Raw genomic sequence first — 20,680 nt, 5'->3', positions numbered from 1 at the left:
TGTCCCTGTCCTCTGTCCATCTGAAGCCATTCCCTCTTGTCCTGTCCCTCTATTCCTTGTCTCAAGTCCCTTTCAAGCTCTCCTGGAGCCCCGTTAGGCAGTGGAGGGGCTTTGAGCTGTCCCTGGAGTCTTCTCCAGGTGAACACCCCCAGCTCTCCCAGCCTTGTCTACAGAGCAGAGGGGCTCTACCCCTCACAACATCTCTGTGGCCTCCTCTGGACTCACTCCAGCAGCTCCACATCCTTCTGACGTTGGGGACCCCAAAGCTGGAGCATTGCAGGAGGGTCTCACAAGAGCAGAGCAGAGAGGCAGAGAACAGAGCCAAGGAGAAGACAGCTGCCAGCCTGAATCTGACTTGTTTTCTCCTCTTCCCATCAGCTCACCAGCTCCTCTCCTCCTCAGAAAGGCCTGTGACCCCAAGGGATGACACCAGATGTCTCTGACAGCCAGAGAGTGTCACAACCAGCTTCTGCAGGGCAGAACCATCCCTTGTCACCCCAGCAAGACCAGGACTCCCGATGCTCAGTGCCGTAGGAACACAACAAAGAGAACACAGAGACCAGAGATGCCCTGCTGTGATGGAGAGGAGCTGCAGAAGGGATGAAGGGCTGAGCTGCTGGGAGCAGCGGCCATCAGCTGGTGTCCCCGAGCAGGCACAGGCCGTGCAGGCAGCGTCCACCCGCTGTCCAGCCAGCCCGGCAGCACAAAGGCTCTGCCTCTGCTGTGGCTGAGCGGAGCCAATGGGCACGGCAGAGGCAGAAACGCTTCATGTGCTGCATGGGAGGAACGGGAGGGGAGGGAAGGGGGGAGGCGCAGACAAAGAACAGGGAGATGGAGAGGGAAAAGCAGGCAGGGAGCAGAAGGTGAAGCGGGGAGGACGGGGCTGGGAGATGTGTGTGTGCAGCCCTGCGCAGGAGGAGCTGGGGAGCGAGCGGAGCGGCAAGAGGAGCGCGCAGCCAGCCCCTCACAGGGCCCTGCAGGAGCAGCAAGCCAGGCCCAGCGAAATGAAAATCTCTTAACCACACGGAATTGTTAACTGCCCCCAAATCCTTTTGTGCTGGGGCTGTGAGCTTAGAAGAGCTTAAGCTGTTAGATGCATGAACTTCCTCCATAAATATCCCTTGTGCACACTGCCGCGAGCAGGCTGGCGTGCTATTAGCCAGATGAAAAACCAGCAGAGAAAATGAGCAACTCCTTCCAGCTGCACAGAGGGTTGTCCATTCCTTGGGATGTCCTCCTCCACCTGGACCCTTTGGTGGGGCAGGACCGTGGCCCCCCATGCTCCCTGCCACGTCCTGTTTAGGCGCCTGAGTGTGTGAGAGAACTTCACCCCCAAAGCCAGCTCAGATTTGCTATTGTTTTGCTTCTGGAAAGGGCCCAGATTCCCTCCCACCCCTGGAAACACGAGCAAACCTGCCAGCCACATGTAGGAGTGAGTCCCCCAAGCCAGGCGGCTCCGCCACTGCCTCCACAGGGACCGGGGCAGGGACCCGGCGGGAGGAGGGTGGGGATGCAGGGATACATCCCCAGCTCCTTCCCGAGGAGGGCAGGGATGCAGGGATACATCCCCAGCTCCTTCCCGAGCACAGCTAGGATGCAGGGATACATCCCCAGCTCCTTCCCGAGCAGGACAGGGATGCAGGGATGCAGGGATACATCCCCAGGTCCTTCCCGAGCAGAGCTGGGCTGAGCAGCCCCTTCCCAGCCCTTTTTGCGGCTCACTGGGAGGGCTGGGAGAGGACGGGGATTCCATGGCTGTCCTGCCAACTCCGTGTCTGGCTCTCCTCCCAGTCCACACTCCTCTTCTGGGGGCTGCCAGGGAAAAATGGAGGGGCACAATCCTGGGGTGCCATCCAGCCCTGATTCCACCCCACATGAGAAGAGGAAGGGAAAGAAGGAATGGGGAAGAGAAAGGCAAAGATCGAAGGGAAAGAGAAATAAAAGAAGAGGGGGATAAGGGAATAGGAAGGGGAAGGAAAAGGAAAGAGATTAAGAAAAGATTAAGAGGGAGGGGAAGGGGAAACAGAAGAGAAAAGCAAAGGGGAAGGAGAAGGGGAAAGGTAAGGAGAATGGAAATGAAAGGAGAAAGGGGAAAGAGAAAGGGAAAGGGGAAAGGGGAAAGGGGAAGGGGTAGGGGAAGGGGAAAGAAAAGAAAAAGGGAAAGGGAACGAGAAGGGGAAGGGGAGGCAGCCCCGAGCCAGCTGCCCCATGGAGACGATGGGCTGCCGGCCACCGCGTGATTAATGAGGGCGGGGAGCGCGGCCAGCACCGGCTGCAGAAACAGCTGCCGAGGTACCGGACCTCCCAAAATCCTGCTGCTGCTGCTGCTGCTGCCCAGACAAAGAGGGGACCGGCCTCTCCCTCCTTCTCACTCCTCCGCCTCGGCCCCGCTCCTGCCTGCTCTGCTCCCCCCATTCCTGCGGGGACAGGGCTCTACAGGAGGGGTGCTGGGAGCCCCGGGGTATGCGAGGGGACTGTCCCTTGGCTGGGCCCGCAGTGGCACCGGGGACTCTCCAAGAAACCCCGGCTGCATCAGAGCAAAGTGCTGTGCAGGGCTGGGTCTGCTCCGGGAACTGAGACAGAAAAGCTGCCATGAATCACTGGGGTTTCTGGTGTTGCTACAGATGCTTCACTTGGGAGCTGTAAAAGCCCCGTCTGCCCTTCGAGGCAGGGATTAGCCGGGCTCAGTTTCCAGCAGTACTTCCTTGCTGTCCCCATCCCCATCCCTGCTAAGGCTGTAAGACACTTGATCTGCCCGAGCTCGGTGGGAAGAAGCGTTCAGTGGCTAAGTGTGGAGTAGCTGAAATAATGGATATTAAATGATCCCCACAGCAGACCAGAACGTGAATTTTGGTGCATGAGCAGCCCAGCCACTAGCAGCAGACAAGGAACCCCCTCCAAGGGGACCATACAGCCTGCAGTCCCTCCTGAGCACGATCAGATTGTCCATTGCCCTCTTCAGTGTGTCTGCCTCCCACTACCAGCACCTTCCCCATGCTTGGTTCTACCCGGCCAACGCTTCACAGCCAGAAGAGAGGAGACACAGCTCCTCCCTTGGCTCTGCAGTGGCAAACAACGTGTCTATAATGGATGTCAGAAGCCCTGGCTCTGCTTGGAGTGTGCCGATGCTATCGGAACCGCAGAGGGATTTGGACATTCAGCCAGGTCAGGAGAAAAAGATCCTGTTTGCCAAACTCTGTGGTTTGCTCCATGCCTGGCACAGCTGCAGGTGCCCATCACACAGCTCTGGGGTCCCCACCTCCCTCCCAGCAACACCAGGAGCTCCTTTCTCAGCCTTCCTGAGCCCATGTATGACTGGACAGGGGCACAGATATCAGCTCAGGGAGGGGGGTGCTGAGCTTCTTGCCAGCCTGGGACCAGGCTGGCTCCATGGTGCTCAGCAGAGCTCAGCAGGCACTCACAGAGTCTGCTTTGAACACCTACACGGGGAGGAGAATATCTACAGAGGCAGAACATTTACAGGGCAGGAAACCTCTGGCTGTTGAAGAGCACAGGGGCCAGGTAGCTCTGAACAGGCCATGACCATGTCCTGCCCTGGGCCATTTGCACCTCACCAAGAAAACACTGTAGACAACTTGCTCTCTCCCCCTGCACGCTTTTGGGACCCTGCATTCCCATTCCCCTCATCCAACAAGAGATTCAGACCATGCCAAAGCACACAGCAAAACCAACAACATAACAGCCCCAGTATTTTGGGAGGCAACTACAGATTGGTGACATGCACCACATGTGTGCCTCCAAACCCTGGAGAGCATGGATGGCACCAGCAACAGGTGTCAGCCCTCAACCCGGTGGCTCTGGGGACCCAGAGGTCATGCACAACCTCTGCAATGGACGCATGAGCCTGGGGCAGGAAGTGAGGAGCTGGGGAAGGAGTCATGCCCCTCTGCCACCCCTGCCCAAGGAGGTCCCTCCCAGACGGTTCATGCAGATCCCAGATGCAAATCCCGAGGCCCCCCAGCAGAGGTGAGCCCGTGGTTACCTCTGCAGACGGTCCCGTTCTCCACCGACTCGTAGCCGGCCCGGCACATGCAGCGGCCGATGGGCACCAGCCACTCGCCGTCGCCGTTGCAGTACAGCTTGATGGGCACGTCCACCTCCTCGGCATTGGCAATGCACGTGCCCCTGGCTGCCACCAGCGAGGTGCTCTCTGCTCCCGACAGGGTTTCTTGGAAGACAGCCCCGTTCTGGATCACACGGGGACATTTGCGGTAGAAGACACGGACGGCAATCAGGGACATGCAGCCCCCGTAGTCCTGGAAGGCCAGGTAGAAACCATTCTTGGAGACGGGCCCAAAACTGCGCACCTCGGTGTTGATCTTCATCACCCGTCCACCTAAGTCCACCTGTGAGAAGCTCTCGTCAGCAGCAATTGTGTCCACCTTCATCCAAGGATTCTCCATCCAGTTAGGAAAAGTCTTGGTGGCCGAGTCAAAGTCTGACTCGAAATAGTACAGGTTAAAAGTCTCCTTACAGGAGCCTGGGACATTTGGGATGCTGCTGCAGTCCCGGACAGAGAATTTCATCTCCACGTGGATGCGGTGAGCTCCTCGCCTGCGGATGTACTTGGTCCGGAGCCAGTTGTTCTGGCTGGATTCAAAGACGTTGCACACCTGGTAGGTGCGGATCGTGTTCATGTTCTCATCGTACCCACTCACCTCTTCCCACTGCGGGCAGGACACACACAGTCAAGGGGCTGCTCTGAATGGGCGCTCCCCACCCTCCTCACCTCTTCCCATCCCCACTCTGTGCCAGGTAGGCTCTGCCAGCCCCAGCTGCCCCTCTCTGTGCCCACCCCATCCCACAAGCTGTCCCAGAGTCCCCGCACCTCCTCCCAGCACCCCCTGCAGGTGCCCTGTACCTGCCTGGGCAGGGTTTGACCCACACCATGCCCCAGGCAGGCTGCACACTGTGCAGACAAAGGGGCCCCTCAGAGCCACCTTGCTGCCACTAGCACCATGCTCCACGCCTGGATTCAGGATCAAGCCTCTCTGCTGCTGGAGGGACTGCTCTGCAGAAATGATTTTAACTGGGACTGTGTCTATGGCTGCATTGCTGTGCCTCTGGCAAAAGAACACAGTGCCTTTAGCACAAGGATTCCCACCAGTGCCACTATGGTGGCAAACATTCCTCATAAGCCACAAAACCTCCTGCTTTGGCTGCAGCCAGTGCCTCTTCTCAGGAGCAGGAAGGGACCACGGCCAATCCTGCTGTGCTCTCAAAAAGGAGGTGCTGGGTAAGTCCCACTGGAGCCCTCATCCCTGCCCCTTCGACAGTCAAATGCTTTGGGGCTCCTCCAGCAGGTGTGCTCAGGTCCCCACCCCAGCTGTCCTGAACAGATCTATGGGATGCAGACAAGCCTACAAGCTGTGCCATGACAGCAACATCCTTCTCAGCAAGACAGCTCAGAGCTGACAGATTTCCCCATGGGAAGCTCTGCCCAGCTCTCCCCAGCTGACTGACTCTGTCAGCTCTGGAGGAAGCTCTGTGGAGTTACAGAGAATATCCTGAGCTGCAAGGGGCCACAGGGATCATCAAGTCAACCTTGTGGCCCTGTACAGTCACCTCAACAAGCCCACGCTGTGCTTGAGAGTGGTGTCCAAACACTCCTGCAGTTCTGGCAGCCTTGGGGCTGTGCCCATTCCCTGGGGAGCCTGGGCAGTGCCCAGCACCTTCTGGGGGAAGAATCTCTTCCTAACATCCAGTCTAAATCCCCTTGATACAGTTCCAGCTGTCCCCTTGGGTCCCTACAGAGCTCAGGGCTGCTGTGACATCATCTGGCCTTCTCCAGCTCTCTGCCCTTTTCCCAGGCTGTTTTTTCCCAAATCCTCCAGTGCTGTCCCCATTCTGTGTAGGATGGGGACATTTCAGAGAGGGGGATGCAGGGCATGAGCTGCAGCCTGTAACTGGCCACTGCTCCTCTCCGGGGAGCACCAACAGGGAAGGGAGAACCCTCAGCTCCCAGAGCATCTCCTCCTGCCCAGACCCTGCTGGAGTGCAGAGCACCTCCCTGCAGTCCCATCCCCACCCAGGGCACCTGTGTGATGCTGGCAACAGGGGCCAGAATCCTGCTGGCGTGTTACACAGTCCCAGCCAGCTGGAACTGCTCCTTCTGAATTTGTTCATAAAACTGCTGAAGTGGAAGCCAAGCTGTTTCCCATGGATGTTACTCCCCAAGCACAACCCTGCCCTGGATGTAGGATCACAACACCCAGAGCAGGGCAGCAGCACAGCCCAGATCCAGCACCAGTGCCAGGACCAAATCCAGGGAAATCCTGCAGGAGCACAGCACCAGCCCCTCAGGCTGTAAATGGGCTCACAAGGGCACCCAGGAGTGGGGGGTGAGGTTCAGGAGATGGGAGACAGATTGCTCCTCGCACATCAAGGCTCACAGCCCAACAGAAGGCTGTCAGGGAAGATCCCCAACAGCTCCAACCACTTCAGATTGGCAGTAGCTGTGAATCTGCTGCCAGGGCTGGGGGACAAGAAGAGCATCCTCGCAAAACACAGCCGGAGCATTTGCTTTGTTTTCCAGAAATAAATTTGGTGTGTTAGTGGAAAATTGCAGGATCTCCCTGCTTTTCAGGGCACTGGTTGGGAGGGGAGTGAGGGAATCAAGGACAAGGCATGCAGAAGCAATTCCCTCCCTTGCCCTACCTCTGGTGTGGCTCTCCCTTGCCTGGAGCATTCCAGACACCCACCTTGGCAGCTCCCAAGACCAAGGGACCCCCCACCACACCTGCCCAGCCCCCAGGGAGGGTAAGGACACGAGCCCAGAGAGCTCAGCCTTGGTCAGGCAGGAGCAGCACATGGTGGAATGAGAGTCTCCAGGGCTTGGGATGAACAAGAGATGCTGGAGGCAGGGCTTGGGTACATATATGAATGGCACAAGAGCTTTAGAGCCAGACATAAAGCAACTTGTTTGGGCTTTGGGGTCTCTAATAATCCCCAAAAAGGAGAACATGGCAGCTCCTGTCTTCCAGGTGATGCTGGCTGCATCCAACCTGGTCAGCCACCTCGGAGTGGGATGCACTGCCTTGTCCTGCCTGTAGACATGAGGCCATGAAGGCACCACAGAATAGTCATCCATGATGAGCACAGAGCAGGACATGATGGGCTTATATCCCCACTGAGGGCCCTGCCCAGAGGTAGAGACAGGAGGTGATTCCACCAACCACTGGGACTGCATTGCACTGTCCAGATGGGCATCTCCACCCTGATGGGGGACCCGGGAGCACCCTGGGGGCCAGGCTTGGGACCCCCAGCATCCTCCCACATCCCTGCCACAGCGAGCGGCTGGCTCCAGACTTCCCTTTTCCCAGATGGGAGAGAAAGTCACCCCTGTGCACCAGCCCCTGCGCTTCCTCGACGCTTAATTAGAAGCCTCTCCCTTTCTCTTGGCTCTCTAATTAACATGCCGGGAGCTCAAAAGCAGGCAGCAGCACAATAACCCGGGGAGACGGCTTCCAGCAGGCCCCGGCCTCATTACGGCCGGGCTGGGGAGCAGGAGCAGGGCGTGCTTCACATATGGAAACACCGCAAACAAGAAAGGCTGGGCCAGGAGAGAAAAAGACTTGACCTCTTCTCCCCTGCATTGTGTGCCCGTCATCCCCCTCGGCGGGCACTGGCGGGGCTGGGGCAGCTCTGCCCTTTATCATGGTGATGGGCCCGGCCACAGCGCCTGTGCCTGGCGCGGCACCGCGGCCTCGCCGCCCCGGCTCGGTTTAATCTCCCCAGACAAGGCTTTTCTCGGCTGTTTCTTTTCTTCTGCCAAGTCGGCTCAGATCGGGGCCATGCTGTCAGCCTGGGGGTGAGGTCCACAGAAACGTCTTCATCCAGCCCCTGCAGAGGGTGGATGGAAGGCAGGAGGGAGCCTGAGCCACCACTGCCATGCACGGGCTTGGGAAGCATCTCCAGGCTTTGGCCAGGCTGGATGGGCCACCCAAGTGTAAGGGAGCAGTCTGGGCGGGTTGGACACTGTGGATGCTGTGGGTGACCACCAGAGGTGGGCAGGATGCTCTGAAGCACCTTGGGTCCACGTGGGACGCAGAGGTGGCTCCACTCTGGGTTTCTCCCATGAGCGGAAGGGTGCAGAAATCACAGAGTCACAGAATGTTCTGAGTTGGAAAGGACCCACAGGGATCACTGAGTGCAACTCCTGACCCCGCCCAGGACCCCAACAATCCCACCCTGTGCATCCCTGGGAGCACTGTCCAAATGCTCCTGGAGCTCTGGCAGCCTCAGAGCTGGGACCATTCCCTGCGGAGGCTGGGCAGGGCCCAGCACCCTCTGGGGGAAGAACCTGATGCACTGCCTTGCCCAAGCTCTTCTTTAAAGGAGTTTCTTCAGTGTGGTTCTTTGAAATGTTTCAAGGTACACCTGGCCCTGGTGAAAAAGACAGATAGTTCTGCTGAACCTGCAAACATCTCTCTGTGGAATGCCAGTCCTTTCAGGACCTGAGCCTAATGCCCTCATCCTGCTACAAGTGACAGACAATGGAATAGCAAGTGAGACACTGGGGACAGATGATGGTGGCCTTGGCATATTGTTTCTTCCTCTCCTCATTTTTAGGTGGCTGTATGCCAGCTCTATGAAAACTGTGATTCCTCTAGCACCACACTGCATGACTCTGGGGGGGGCACTACATCCCACTGACACTGGGGTATTTTTTGGAGTATAATCTCCTACAAAACTACTGGAAACCTCAACTGTCACCTCCTTTTGTGCTCTTCCCACATGGCCAAGGCACTTTGCATCAGTGCCTGACTTTTCCTGGGCCAAGCCTGCCACATTCACGTGCAGAAGAGACCCCAGAGCAGCTCCAGGTCCCCGTTAGGTGATGCCTTACCCCTGATGGAGGATGAACTGTCCAGCCCAGCTCTGCTGTCGCCGTGGTGGAGTCCATCAGTGTCTCTGTGGAAGGAAGGGGAAACAAGGAGTCACTGGATGCTGATGACAGGACTGAAGATGGAGACAGGGGAAAAAGGTGGAGAGGAGCTAGCCCAGGGCTGTAGGGCTGGAGCCATCCCACACTGAGCCTTTTGGCCACATCTCAGCCAGGGGACCCAGGTACTGCTCCCTCCACCCAACTGCTCCCCCCCCACTGCTCCCTGGCCCCCATGCAGAATCATGGAATCAAAGAATGTCAAGGTTGGAACTGACCTCCAAGATCATCAATTGCAACCATCAGCCCAGCACCAAAACCATGTTCACCGTTAAACCATGTCCACAAGTGCCACATCCACAATTTTATTAACATTTCCAGGGATGGTGATTTCATCACTGCCCTGAGCCAATGACTGACCATCCTTCCCATGAAGGAATTTTCCCTAATATCCAACCTAAACCTCCCCTGGCACAGCTTGAGGCTGTTTCCTCTTGTTCTGTCTCTTGCTCCTTGGAAGCAGAGCCCAACCCCCACCTGGCTGTCCCTGCCTGTCAGGGAGTTCTGCAGAGCCAGAAGGTCACCCCTGAACCTCCTTTTCTCTAGGGCTGAGCCCCCCTCAGCTCCCTCAGCCTCTCCTGGTGCTCCAGACCCTTCCCCAGCTCCATTCCCTTCTATGGAAATGCTCCAGCTCCTCAATGTCTTAATTTTCATTAGGGGCCCAAAACTGACCCCAGGATTTGAGGTGGGACCTCAAGGAGCCCAGCACAGGCAATGTCTCCTGCTATGAATGGGACTGTTCCATCCATCAGCCAAGCTGGATTTTCCTCCTCTCAATCCTAAATCCAGGTACCCCCAGCCTAGTTCCACCCCTGCAGCTGAGGAGCAGCCGAGCAGGGATCCTCCATCACCTTCTACTTTCCTTTGCCAAAAGCAGGATATTTTTTTTCTCAGCACTTTGCACAGCAGGGAGAATCCTCTGAGATGCAGTAGGATGTGGGGAGGAGCAGCACTTTTGGGACTTAAAAGTAGTAAAAAATTAAACCACTGTTAAAGCTAGTTTTCCAGGTGATTTGGGTTGAAACAGGTCAGGTGATGCTACCACCAACCAGCACAGAGAAATCCTCCTAAGCCAAGCAACAGCAAAGCCTCCTCACCCTTACTGCAGCCCATGGTACTTCCAACACTGGAATTCTTTTCATCCCAAATAGCTGCAGGCTGGTTTAACTCCACTGGTGGCACAAGGAGGGGTGCTCAGGTTATGGCACCCCAATATCTGGGCCAACATGAGCAAGTGAACCTCCCAGCCAGCCTCATCAGAAATAAATGGGACAGACACTTGGAATCATGGTTCCAAAAGCCATCTAACATCATTGAGTCCCACCATTACTGCAGCACTGCCATGCTCTGCACTAAACCATGTCTCTAAGCACCACACCTACAGACTTCTTTAACACTTCTCAGGGAGTGTTCAAAAGTCTTTTCTGGACACCTCCATGAGTGGCTTCCAGAGTCTGGGTAACTCTCTGTTCCTCCAGGTCTGCAGCCACATGCTCATGGCAATACAGGGATTTTTCTGCACCACACAGAAAGCTGGTTTGTTTAAGAAAATAGGACAATATTCCTGAGTTTAGGAAGTGCAATTTAGAAATTCTGCCCAAAGACCTCAAAACACCAAGGCTGGACATGAGGGGAGTGTGGTGGGACAGACTGCACAGGGCAGCACATGGCCAGTGATTCTGTGCTGAGACCATGGTCATGGCCAGAGGGGAAATTCCCTCCCTCTGATCTGCAGGGACAATGTGAATCTGGCCCTGATTTCAGTACGTGTCCTGGGGATGCCAACTGTGCTTGCAGGGATGCTGGGAAGTTTGCATCCCATACACTCTTAGAGTGCCTCTTAGAATGGTTGGGGTTGGGAGGGACCTTCAAGACCACCCAGTCCCACCCTCCTGCCATGACCAACCTTCCACTAACCCAGGTTGCTCCAAGCCCCATCCACCCTGGCTTGGCTTTGGACACTGCCAAGGGTAGTTCCAGAATGGGAATGGAGAGTTGCTGGATGTAACCATGTCCTTCTCCTACCAGAAAAAGCATGCTCCCAGAAACCCCCCAAGAGCATCTCCACCCTCTCCACTTTCACTCCACTGAACAAAAACAAAGGAAGAAAAGCTCAGCCTTGAGCAGATCCATCACTGCAGAGCCAGGCCTGGATGCAGAGGTGACAACTGCTCCATGCATGTGACCTCCCGCCCCCCCCGGCACCCCAAAAAGTGCCTCGGCAGCACTCTGCTCCCTGCACCTACTCCTGGCAGCAAATCCTCCTCAGACTGTGGCTTGTTCATTACTCCTGGTTCCAGCCAGCGGTTTCCAGTTCACAGGAAACCAGGATTTCGAAATTTGGTTTTATTCCAAGAGTAAAAAGCAAAAAATAGTTCTTTTCAGTTTTTCCCACTAGGAAGAGTTCTGGAAAACAGCTAATCCCGAAATGTTGTGGGTCAGGTTTACAAAATTTCTTTTTAAACTGAGTATTTGTTTACATAGGCAATAATAGTGTTTACTTTATCAGAGGATCTTGCTTTTTCATTAAAACACCAGTGGCGTTTGATCTGAAAGGAAAACAACATTTTTCACACAGTGCTAGCAAGAAGCTTTAAAAACCCCCTGAATTTGTTACTTTATCTTAACTATCAATGACACTGGTGTATAGTAAGTACATTAATAGCAGTGACTAAAATGGAAAACAAGATATATTCTAAGTCATTACAAATAATTCCCCAAATAAAGTTCATATTTTGAAGCATTTTGCATTTTTAAAAGCCTTTTATTTAATGAAAACTCGGAGCAGTGGAAGTGTCATGCTCAGTACACCACTGCTCCCACCCCCTTGTCCTCAACTGAAGGATCCCCTTGGAACTCTGCATCTACTCTGGCAGCCCAGAGAGAAGGAGAAAAAATTTGCAGGTTTTAAGCAAGTTTTTCCAATGGCAAATTATCTTCCTATAAAAAACACCAGATATTCCATTAATTTTAGTCTGGATTTACACCATTTAGCTGCCAGCTATTGGATTTCCTTTTCCTTCTACAAAGACTCTGCAGTCCAAAACCTTTCTCTCTTGTGGTGCTCACGGGTGGCAAATGATCCATCTCCAAGACAGCTAAATTAGCTCAGCTTCCTTCTTCTTCCTCCCTAAACCAGGTTCCTGCTTGAGGCTCCTGTTCATCACCCTTCATAGTGCAGGGGGTCCAGGGCTGTGGTCCCCATGGCACACAGCTGTAACACTCCAACGTGCTCCTTCTGGGGCAGTTTTTGCACCAAGCTGCTTCCCAGGCTGAAATCCTTTTGGAGATGGAGTTACACTGAGCAGAGAGTGCCTGAATTACAGAAAATTGGGAATAACTGGTCCCTGTGAAGCACGGTGACCCTGCAGGGTCAGCACAAGTGGATGTGAATCAGAACCGTAAAACCACAGAATGGTTTGGTTTGGGAGGGACCTTACAGCTCATCCAGCTCCATGGGCAGGGGCACCTTCCACTGTCCCAGGTTACTCCTGGCCCTGTCCAACCTAGAATTATAGAATCATAGAATAGGATGAGCTGGAAGGGACCCACAAGGATCACAGAGTCCAACTCCTGGCCTTGTACAGGGAACTCCAACAACCCCAGCCTGTGCCTCAGAGTGCTGTTGAAATATTCCTTGAACTCAGACAGGCTTGTGACCACTGCTCTGGGGAGTCTGTTCAGTGCCCAACCACCCTCTGGCTGAAAAACCTTCTTCTAATACCCACCCTAGCCCCACCCATATCCCCAAGTCCTATCACTGCTCACCAGAGTGAAGAGATTGGTACCTGCTCCTCTGCTACCCTTCAGGAAGATGTTGAAGAGCACAATGAGGTCTCTTCCAGTCTCCTCCAGGCTGAACAGACCAAGTGACCTCAGCATCTCCTCATATGGCTTTCCCTCCAGACCCTTCCCCATCCTCGTGGCTTCCTTTGGATTGGGTGCTCTCTAATTGCTTAATGTCTTTTTAATATTGTGCTGCCCAGATCTGCTCCAGGACCCGCGCTGAGGCTGCCCCACTGCAGAGCACAGCGGGACAATCCCCTCCCTTTCTTGGCTGACAGCGCTGTCCCTGATGTCCCCCAGGACACGGGTGGCCCTCCTGGCTGCTAGGGCACTGCTGGCTCAGATCCAGCTGGCCATTGACCAGGACCCCCGGTCCCTTCCTGCAGCTGCTCTCCAGCCTCTTGTTGCCTAGTCCACCCACACAGCCAGGGTTGCCCCATCCCCGGTGAAGAATCCGGCACTTTCTCTTGTTGAACTTCACATGGTTGGTGATGGCCCAGTCCTCTGTTTAGTTGAGGTCTCCCTGCAGAGCCTCCCTGCCTTTGGGGGAGGCAACAGCTCCTCCCAGTTTTGGATCTTCTGTGAACTTGCTTCATATTCCTTCCAGTCCTGTGTGCAAGTCATTGGATGCTGAAGAGCTCAGGGCAATGACAAAGCCCTGCAGTGACAGGTCACCAGTCTGATGCCACCCCAGTCACTGTCACCTGTTGTGCCTGACCTGTGAGCCAGTTTCTCACCCATCACGTGAGGTGTTTATCCAGCTGGGGGCTGGACAGGTTATCCAGAAGGATCCTGTGAGAGACAGTATCAAAAGCTTTGCTAAAATAAAAAAAGATTCCATCTCCTGGCTTCCCTGGATCAACCAGGTGGGTTTACCCTGTCATAGAAGGAAATCAGGTTTGACAAGTAAGGCTTCCCCTCATGAAGCCATGCTGGCTGCAACCAATGACTACGTTTTTCAGGTGTTTTTCAATATAATGCTCTCCCTTGATTTTACCAGGCAATGAAGTGAAACTGACAGGCCTGTAATTTCTAGGGTTCTCCTTCTTGCCCTTCTTGAAAATTAGGACAATGTTCACTGACTTCCAGTCAGCTGGGACCTCTTTGAAATCCCGAGACTGCTCAAAAATCACCAAGAGAGGCTTTGCAATGAGATCAGCAGCACTTTGAGGATCCTGGATGATTCATAGAATCCCAGAGGAGTTTGGTTTCAATGGGACCTTAAAGCTCATCTCATTCCACCTCCTGCCCTGGGTGGGGACACCTTCCACTATCCCAGGTTGCTCCAAGCCCTGTCCAACCTGGCCTTGGACACTTCCAGGGATGGGGAGTCTGGGCAACCTCTCTGGGCAACCTGTTCCAGATGCTCATGGACACTTCTGAGTGACAGGTGACTCCAGGTCCAGGGACATCATTTGGACAAAATTCTGCCACAGGTGTGAGCTCTGCACAAAGTGTGATAAGCCCCAAGGCTTGGGAACCCATCAGCTCCTCCACCTGTATTTGCACTGGGCTGCCCTCTGCCCCTGCCACTTCTGTGCCCACGGTAACCCACGGTGGGCTGTCATGGCCATATCTCCCCCAGCAGCTTCCCTGGTCCTACCTGGGGCTGCCCCATGCTCATCCAAGCACATGGGCACATAACAGGACCAGCTCCTGTGGTGGGGACAAAGAATAGACCAACTCCAGGATGGACAACCCCAAGCCCAACTGTTAATGCCTTGACCACCACCTCGGCAACTTCGCTCACTGGCACAGCCACTTTCATGGTGCCATCCTGCTGGTTGGGCAGCACCAGATAACAGCGTGAGAGGCTGATGCCTTGCCAGCCCCACAGAGATCCCCGTGGCACCCAGGGCACGGATCAAAGCTGTGTGGGAGTGGCAGGGGTGGGGGCTTGGCCCCTGGCCCACCTCTGGTGGATGCGATAGCTGCAGCTCAGTGCAGCGCTCCCTCCACAGCAGCGTCTCCTCAGTGTTGTTGCTTCTGTTCTCCCCTCCCGTGTGTTTATCTGCAGCTTCACATGCTGCCCACGGCATTATAAATAAATCTGCAGCTGCTCCACACCAGCAGACGCAGCTCTGGCCCGCTTCCCACTGGGAACCGCGCCGCTCCCCACGGAACACGTGGAGACCAGTGCCCGTGCTTTGCACTTTGAAGATGTTTTCTCTGAGCAGCTTCCCCCAGCACTGGGGGCTGTCCCTGGCACTGCTGCCTGCTCCCAGGGCACACCGTGGCTCTGGAGGGACACTTGGCATCTCCAGTCACTTCATCACCCCCACCCCACCACTTCCAGATGCTCGAAGCCACGCTAACACAGCGTTGTGCAGAGGATCGGCTGTGACAATACTGGGTGGGGGTTTCTGTGCTTCCACGTGCTCTTCTTGCTGCTCAGCCACAAGTGAGATGAGTGTGGGGTTCTCAGCTGCACCAGCTTTCCCCATCTGGCCAGATCAGGAATGAGACTGATGGACAGAACTGGAAGGGGGGGACAAGTCTGGGATCGTGCTGGGTCCTGGTGGTAGCAGGACGGGCTGGCCAGGAGTGGGGATGAAGGGTGACAGGACCAAGGGACAGTGGCAGAGGCTGGAGGTGAAAGGGATTAAGAGAGGAGCTGTGCATGTTACAGACACACTTCTCTCCATCCGGAAAAATAACTTGCATGGAGTTTTGCCAATTCAGACCAATTTGGAGTATCCGGACCTGAGTTTCTGAGAAGTCCTGGCAAATGCTTCACATTCACAGGCTCCAAGCTCATCCAGATAAAGAAACAGCTGGACAAATAAATAGCCCCACAGATAGCTGGAGCCTCCACCCTCATTTTTCCACCCACAACTTTTTCCCTTCCCCTTTCACTCCTCATGAAAGCTCCTCTCTCAGGGTAGGACACTTGCCAGGATTGTAACCCTGGTCCAATATTATCAACACAGGGAGCAAGCTTCTCGTGAACCCATGACCACACCAGCTGTGGCCAGTGCTGCATGTGCAAAGCAGGCAAGCAGCTTCCAGCCTGCTCTGATGGGTTGGGAGCAAAGGCATCCTTAGGGAGAGACAGTGGGAGATCATTCCTTGTCACCATGTCCCTTACGTGACCTGGAAGCCCACCTAAAACACCTCATCAGCTCCAGGCTGGAGGGACACACAGTGTTAGAGCCCAGCCAAGTGGAGCAAGACCAGGATCTGCATGGGAGACACCAGAGGTCAGGATGAACTCCTCCATGCAGGAACATGTGCTTCTGGAACCATGTACCCGTCCTGGCCTCAGGCACAGCCAGCACATCCCGGGGCAGGGGGTGGCTAATGAGAAACCCGTCTGTCCCCGCCCGAGGAGCCCTCACCACAGATCTCTACCCCTCCCCAAGTTGAAAGGCCCCTCTCTGCCTCCTGAGCTTTACTGGAGCCTGATTATGATATTTTTGCCAGCGTGAGCTGAGAGGGGCCGAGCAAACCCAGTGGCCCTTCCCTGCAGCCCCGAGCTTTGCTTTGCCTGGCCGGGGGCCAGCGGAACAAGCTGAAACCCAATCCCCCCCCGGCCGAGCCCTGGCGCGGGAACAGCTCCCTGCATTGTGAGCCGCGGCCACGGGATACTTGGGATACTTCACTCAGGGATCCACTCACACTCCAGGAGGGACAGTGATTGATGGGGAGCGAAAGAGGAGGCTGACTGAGCTGGGATGGGGACCCCGACATGCCCCGCTCCTGGAGCCCCAAAGGGCACCCCGAGGTCAGCCACAGCAGGTCATGCTGGTGGTCCCAGCACTGAGGTACCTGGTCATTCCATGCCTGTCCCTGAAAAACTAGGTCTAGCCAGACTCAGAGACCTAAGAATTAGGATGATGTCCATCATCTCCATCGCACTGAGTGCCTCTGACCTGCCAAGCAGGATCCAGGCTGATAGTCCACGGAGCAGGGAGAGCTGAGCCCAAAGATACCACACAGCACTGGCAGGGGAAAGATGTCCTCACTCTGGGGGAGTCATGGAGCCTTCCTGGCTCCTCAGCTCCCTAGGACATCAGTCACAGCTCCTGCAAGCCCTGTGAGACAGGAGCCAGCCCCAGAGCCAGCAGGGGAGGAGGGGATGGAAGCTGGTGGGGCTCAACAGAACCTGCTGGGTCACTCTCACCCAGTTACTGGGAGGTGCTCAGCTGCTAATGACACTAGGGGTCAGGAATGGTGTCAAACAAGGGGATAGCCCCAATGCCCTGCCCTTGGCACAGCATTTCAGCAATCCCAGGTGAAACTCCCCCTGCATTTCCATGAGAGAAATGCCATGAGCTGGGCTATGCTTTCCCATTCCCAACAAAATCCCTCCCTTACTCTGACTGGCCACGCCTTGTCTGGACCATTCTCAGGGAACCAAACCCAGGGCTGATATTGCTGTGCTGAAAGAAACCACTGGTCTTTAGCTCCCAGCCTTGCTAGACCAGAAAATACGGAAAGCTGGGCTTGGAGCAGAGCTGCACCTGGCCATGGGGACCATGGCAATGCCACTGGGTGAGCCAGGAGCCAGGGCTGAGCATGGCCACAGCCCAAACCCAGCAGCCTCCAGACCCTCTTCCCAGCTCCTTCTCTCCCTGTGAAGGGCTGGCTGTGCAAGCACTGCCCTGCAGGGTGCTCCACTGCTGGAAAGCTCAAAGCAAGAAGCCAAACTCAACAGCCCTGGATCCTGCAGGTCACCCCAGCACGTGTCCTGCTTTCCAAGCACTCAACTGACCCACCCAGGATTGTCCCTCTCACCTGCCTGGCTGGAAGGAGAATGAGAGCTCCAGGTCTCAGAAAGGAATTCTGATTTTGTGACCTCTCAGCCCCTGCTGAAGAAGCAGGTGAGGCTGGATGTGAGGCAGGACCACTCTCCATCCAGCTTCCACATTATCCCACTCACGGCTGCAGATGCATCCTGTCTGTCCCAGTTTCCCCACACCAGCTGCTCCACAGGTCAGCAGAAACAGGAAAAGCCCACCAGAGCTCTCTGGGAAGCTGCTCCAGCAGCACCAGCGACCCACTGGCAGCACCTGTCCCAAAAGGAGCTGGGACTTGTAGGTGGTCTGAGTTCAGGGGAGGGCAGGCTGCTGGGAGGAGACAATGCAGATGCCAAATGGCAGCAAGCAGAGACCCTCCTGCTGCTGCTGGGAATGCAGGAGCCACACAGAGGAGACACAGACGAAGGCGTTTAACAGCCACTGCTACTGTCACTGCTGATGGCTCTCCGTGGTGGCACTGACCCCATTGGCTGTGAGATACCCTGAGGGAAGGAGTACCAGGGCAAACTTGCATCCAGTCTCATCCAGGCCCAGCAGAGACTAAATTCCCCAGTAAGCCTTTTTCCAAGAGTATGGAACAGGGTCATGTTCCCTCTGAGACCCTCCAGGTCTCTCTTCCTCTCTTGGGGATGGACACAGGGGTGCTCTGGGAGGTTGGAGTCCCATGCCCAGAAGCTTCTAGAGGTGGCCCAAAGAAACCATCATGAAGTGTCATGGTCCAGCTGAGTGTGGCACAGCCACCCCAGGGGGATGGACACTGGTGTCACCACTAGTGCCCAAACACATAGCCACTGTCACTGGTGTGCAGGAGCAGGTGCCACGAGCAGCTCCTGGTGCAGCATCCTGGCAGAGAGCTGCTGTATGACATAACCTGCTCCCACCACCGTGCCCTCAGCCACTGGCACAGGGTGTAATGCCCAGGGTGCAGGGCAGCACTGCCCAGTCCCCTCTGATACCCACAGCCACTCTCCTGTATTCCCAAACCCACTGTCCTGAGGTGACCTCAGGAGATCTGGGATGCAGCAGGAAGCCTGGAGGCTGCAGAGCATCACTGGGTAAGGAGCACATGCGTGGCTCTCGGACAACATCATCCCTTTCCTCACTAACCCCTGCCCATCATCTGATGTGATGAGCATGGAGGGGAGCAGGAGGGATGACACAAACCCAGGGCATGGCTTTGTGGCCAGCTCTGTCCCTCTTTTCCTTAGGGCCACCCCCACCCACAGTGGGGACAGTGAGCACCGCCAGTGCCACCTCCCAGCACTGTTGACACTAAATGAGGTTTTGTCACCCTGCTTGGTGGCACGGGCTGCAAGCAACTCGCTCCCAGCAGGCTCCAGAGTCCTGCTCAGAATCCCAACTGAGCTATCCTTAATGGGCTTCAATTTTAATTTGCTTTTATTGGAAAACACAGATGGTGACCCCCCTCTCTCCCTGGCCCAAACATACACAGGATAATAACATTTACAGGGAAAGATCTTATCTCCAAGCAGCCAAAGCTGCAGCAAAAGCCCCACCGTCCTGCAGTGACACACAGCTGTGCCCCACAGCCCTGCCTGGGCCACCCAGAGCCACCAGTGGGGGGAAGCAGAAAGCAGGGCCAGTGAAGAAGAATTAAAGAGCAGGATGAGTCCCTGGTGCAGCCAAGCTTCTCAGATTGACCTGGACAACTTCCTCTGGGACCGGGTCTCTGCAGAGCAACAGCAGGCATCCCAGAGCAGAGGGATGCCCACAGCTCTGCCAGCACTGCTGTCCCCACGCCTGGAGCCAGCCCCTGCCTGCACCCATCCAGCTGCTCCAAATATCCCTGACTCCAGCCACCCCCTGCAAGAAGTGCGTGTCAGAGCCCAGGATGGCTGTGGGGAGGGGATGGCAGTGCAGGGACAGACAGGGACAGGCATGGACAGGCAGTGCTACAGGCACCAGGCTACACCTGCACCAGGGACCCAGCGGGAGGGTTCCCCAGCAAACAGCAAGCATCAAAAGCCTCTGGGCTTGTGCCACATTAACCAGGGCACCCAAACACCAGGGCCTGTGGATGCTCCTGCCCCTCTGGCACTGCTGGTACCGTGCAGATCCAAGCCCCCTTGTGCACCCCCCCCAAACCCAAGCATGGGGTGAGCAAGGGTGCCCTGTGTCACACATTTGCTCTGTGGATCGACCCGACATTGCTGCTTTTGCCGGTTGTTACTGACAAGCTGGAAACGTGCTTCTGGTTGGCAGTTCCAAGCAGGGATGGCTTGGGAGGAGCTGCTGCCTTTTGTCAAGCATGGAAGGGACCCTCTGGGCAGCAGGGGGCTTCAGCTCAGGCTCCTTGCTAGAGTAAGCTTCTCCCCAGGACAGATGCAGGAAAGCCCAAAACTCCTTCAAGGAGCTTGGCTTCCCTCCAGTCCCTCCCAAGGCCAAAGCATCTTCCCACTGCCATCCTTTTCTATCTCCACCTTTTCTGCATCTCCTCCAACTCCACCATGGCAAATAAAGCGCCAGAGGAGCTAGCAACTGCAGGTGGTGGGAATTTTTAGTGAGAAGCACATGTTTCCTTCCTTAGGAAAACCCCATCTTCAACACCTCACCATGGAGGTGAGAGCTTCCCTTCTCTCCTCTTACACACTCATTCACTTCACCCTCAAAAACAGTGGGGGAACTGAGGGATGCTCTCCTGGTGGGTGCCACTGTGCTAGCGGTCCTGCTTGGGCAAGGGATGAGCTGTATCCCCCCCCCTGCCTCCCATCCTCCATTCCCCATCCATCCATCCATCCATCCATCCATCCATCCATCCATCCATCCATAAGCTGCCTTTCACTGGAAAAAGCAGCTCTGGAGTAGGCAGGAGATGGGCTGTGGGCCCACAGGGAGAGAGAAGCCCCTCTGCCATCACCCACAGGGGCTGCAGCAAGGAGATGGGGGATGTCCACTCTGGGATGCACCTGCAGCTCTGCAGGCCAGCCTGGACAAGGTGGCAGCAGCTTGTGAACCAGCTGTGCAGCTCTTGGAGCTGGAGGAGAGAACGTGCTGGGGTCCAGGCTGCCACTGGGATGGAGTCCTGGAGAGCCCAGGGCTTGTGGAGCCTCGTTTCCTTCAGAGAACAATGGATGTGAGCAAAGCTCACCCGTGAGCAGAGGATGAGCACTCGGCAGGTACAGGCAGCCCTAATCCGGTTCCACTGCTG

The 20,680-nt window shown here is 55.7% G+C and overlaps 1 protein-coding gene across 2 annotated transcripts in view; it reads right to left on the bottom strand.

Annotated features, from left to right (window-relative positions):
* EPHB2 (EPH receptor B2) overlaps positions 1 to 20,680 on the bottom strand; it is a 122,897-nt gene that overhangs the window by 74,496 nt on the left and 27,721 nt on the right. For both annotated transcript variants that reach the window (XM_039702321.1, XM_039702322.1), the window contains exons 2-3: positions 8,870 to 8,934; positions 4,004 to 4,688 (exon numbers count right to left, since the gene is read on the bottom strand). In XM_039702321.1, coding sequence (XP_039558255.1) covers positions 4,004 to 4,688; positions 8,870 to 8,934 — 750 coding nt within the window. The remainder of the gene's footprint in view (positions 1 to 4,003; positions 4,689 to 8,869; positions 8,935 to 20,680) is intronic.

Source organism: Passer montanus, unplaced genomic scaffold (assembly GCF_014805655.1).
Source record: "Passer montanus isolate IOZ18808 unplaced genomic scaffold, ASM1480565v1 scaffold155, whole genome shotgun sequence".
In the NCBI taxonomy this organism is placed as follows: domain Eukaryota; kingdom Metazoa; phylum Chordata; class Aves; order Passeriformes; family Passeridae; genus Passer; species Passer montanus.
The sequence above is the reverse complement of the archived record's forward strand: the minus strand, read 5'-3'. Positions and strand labels throughout refer to the sequence as shown.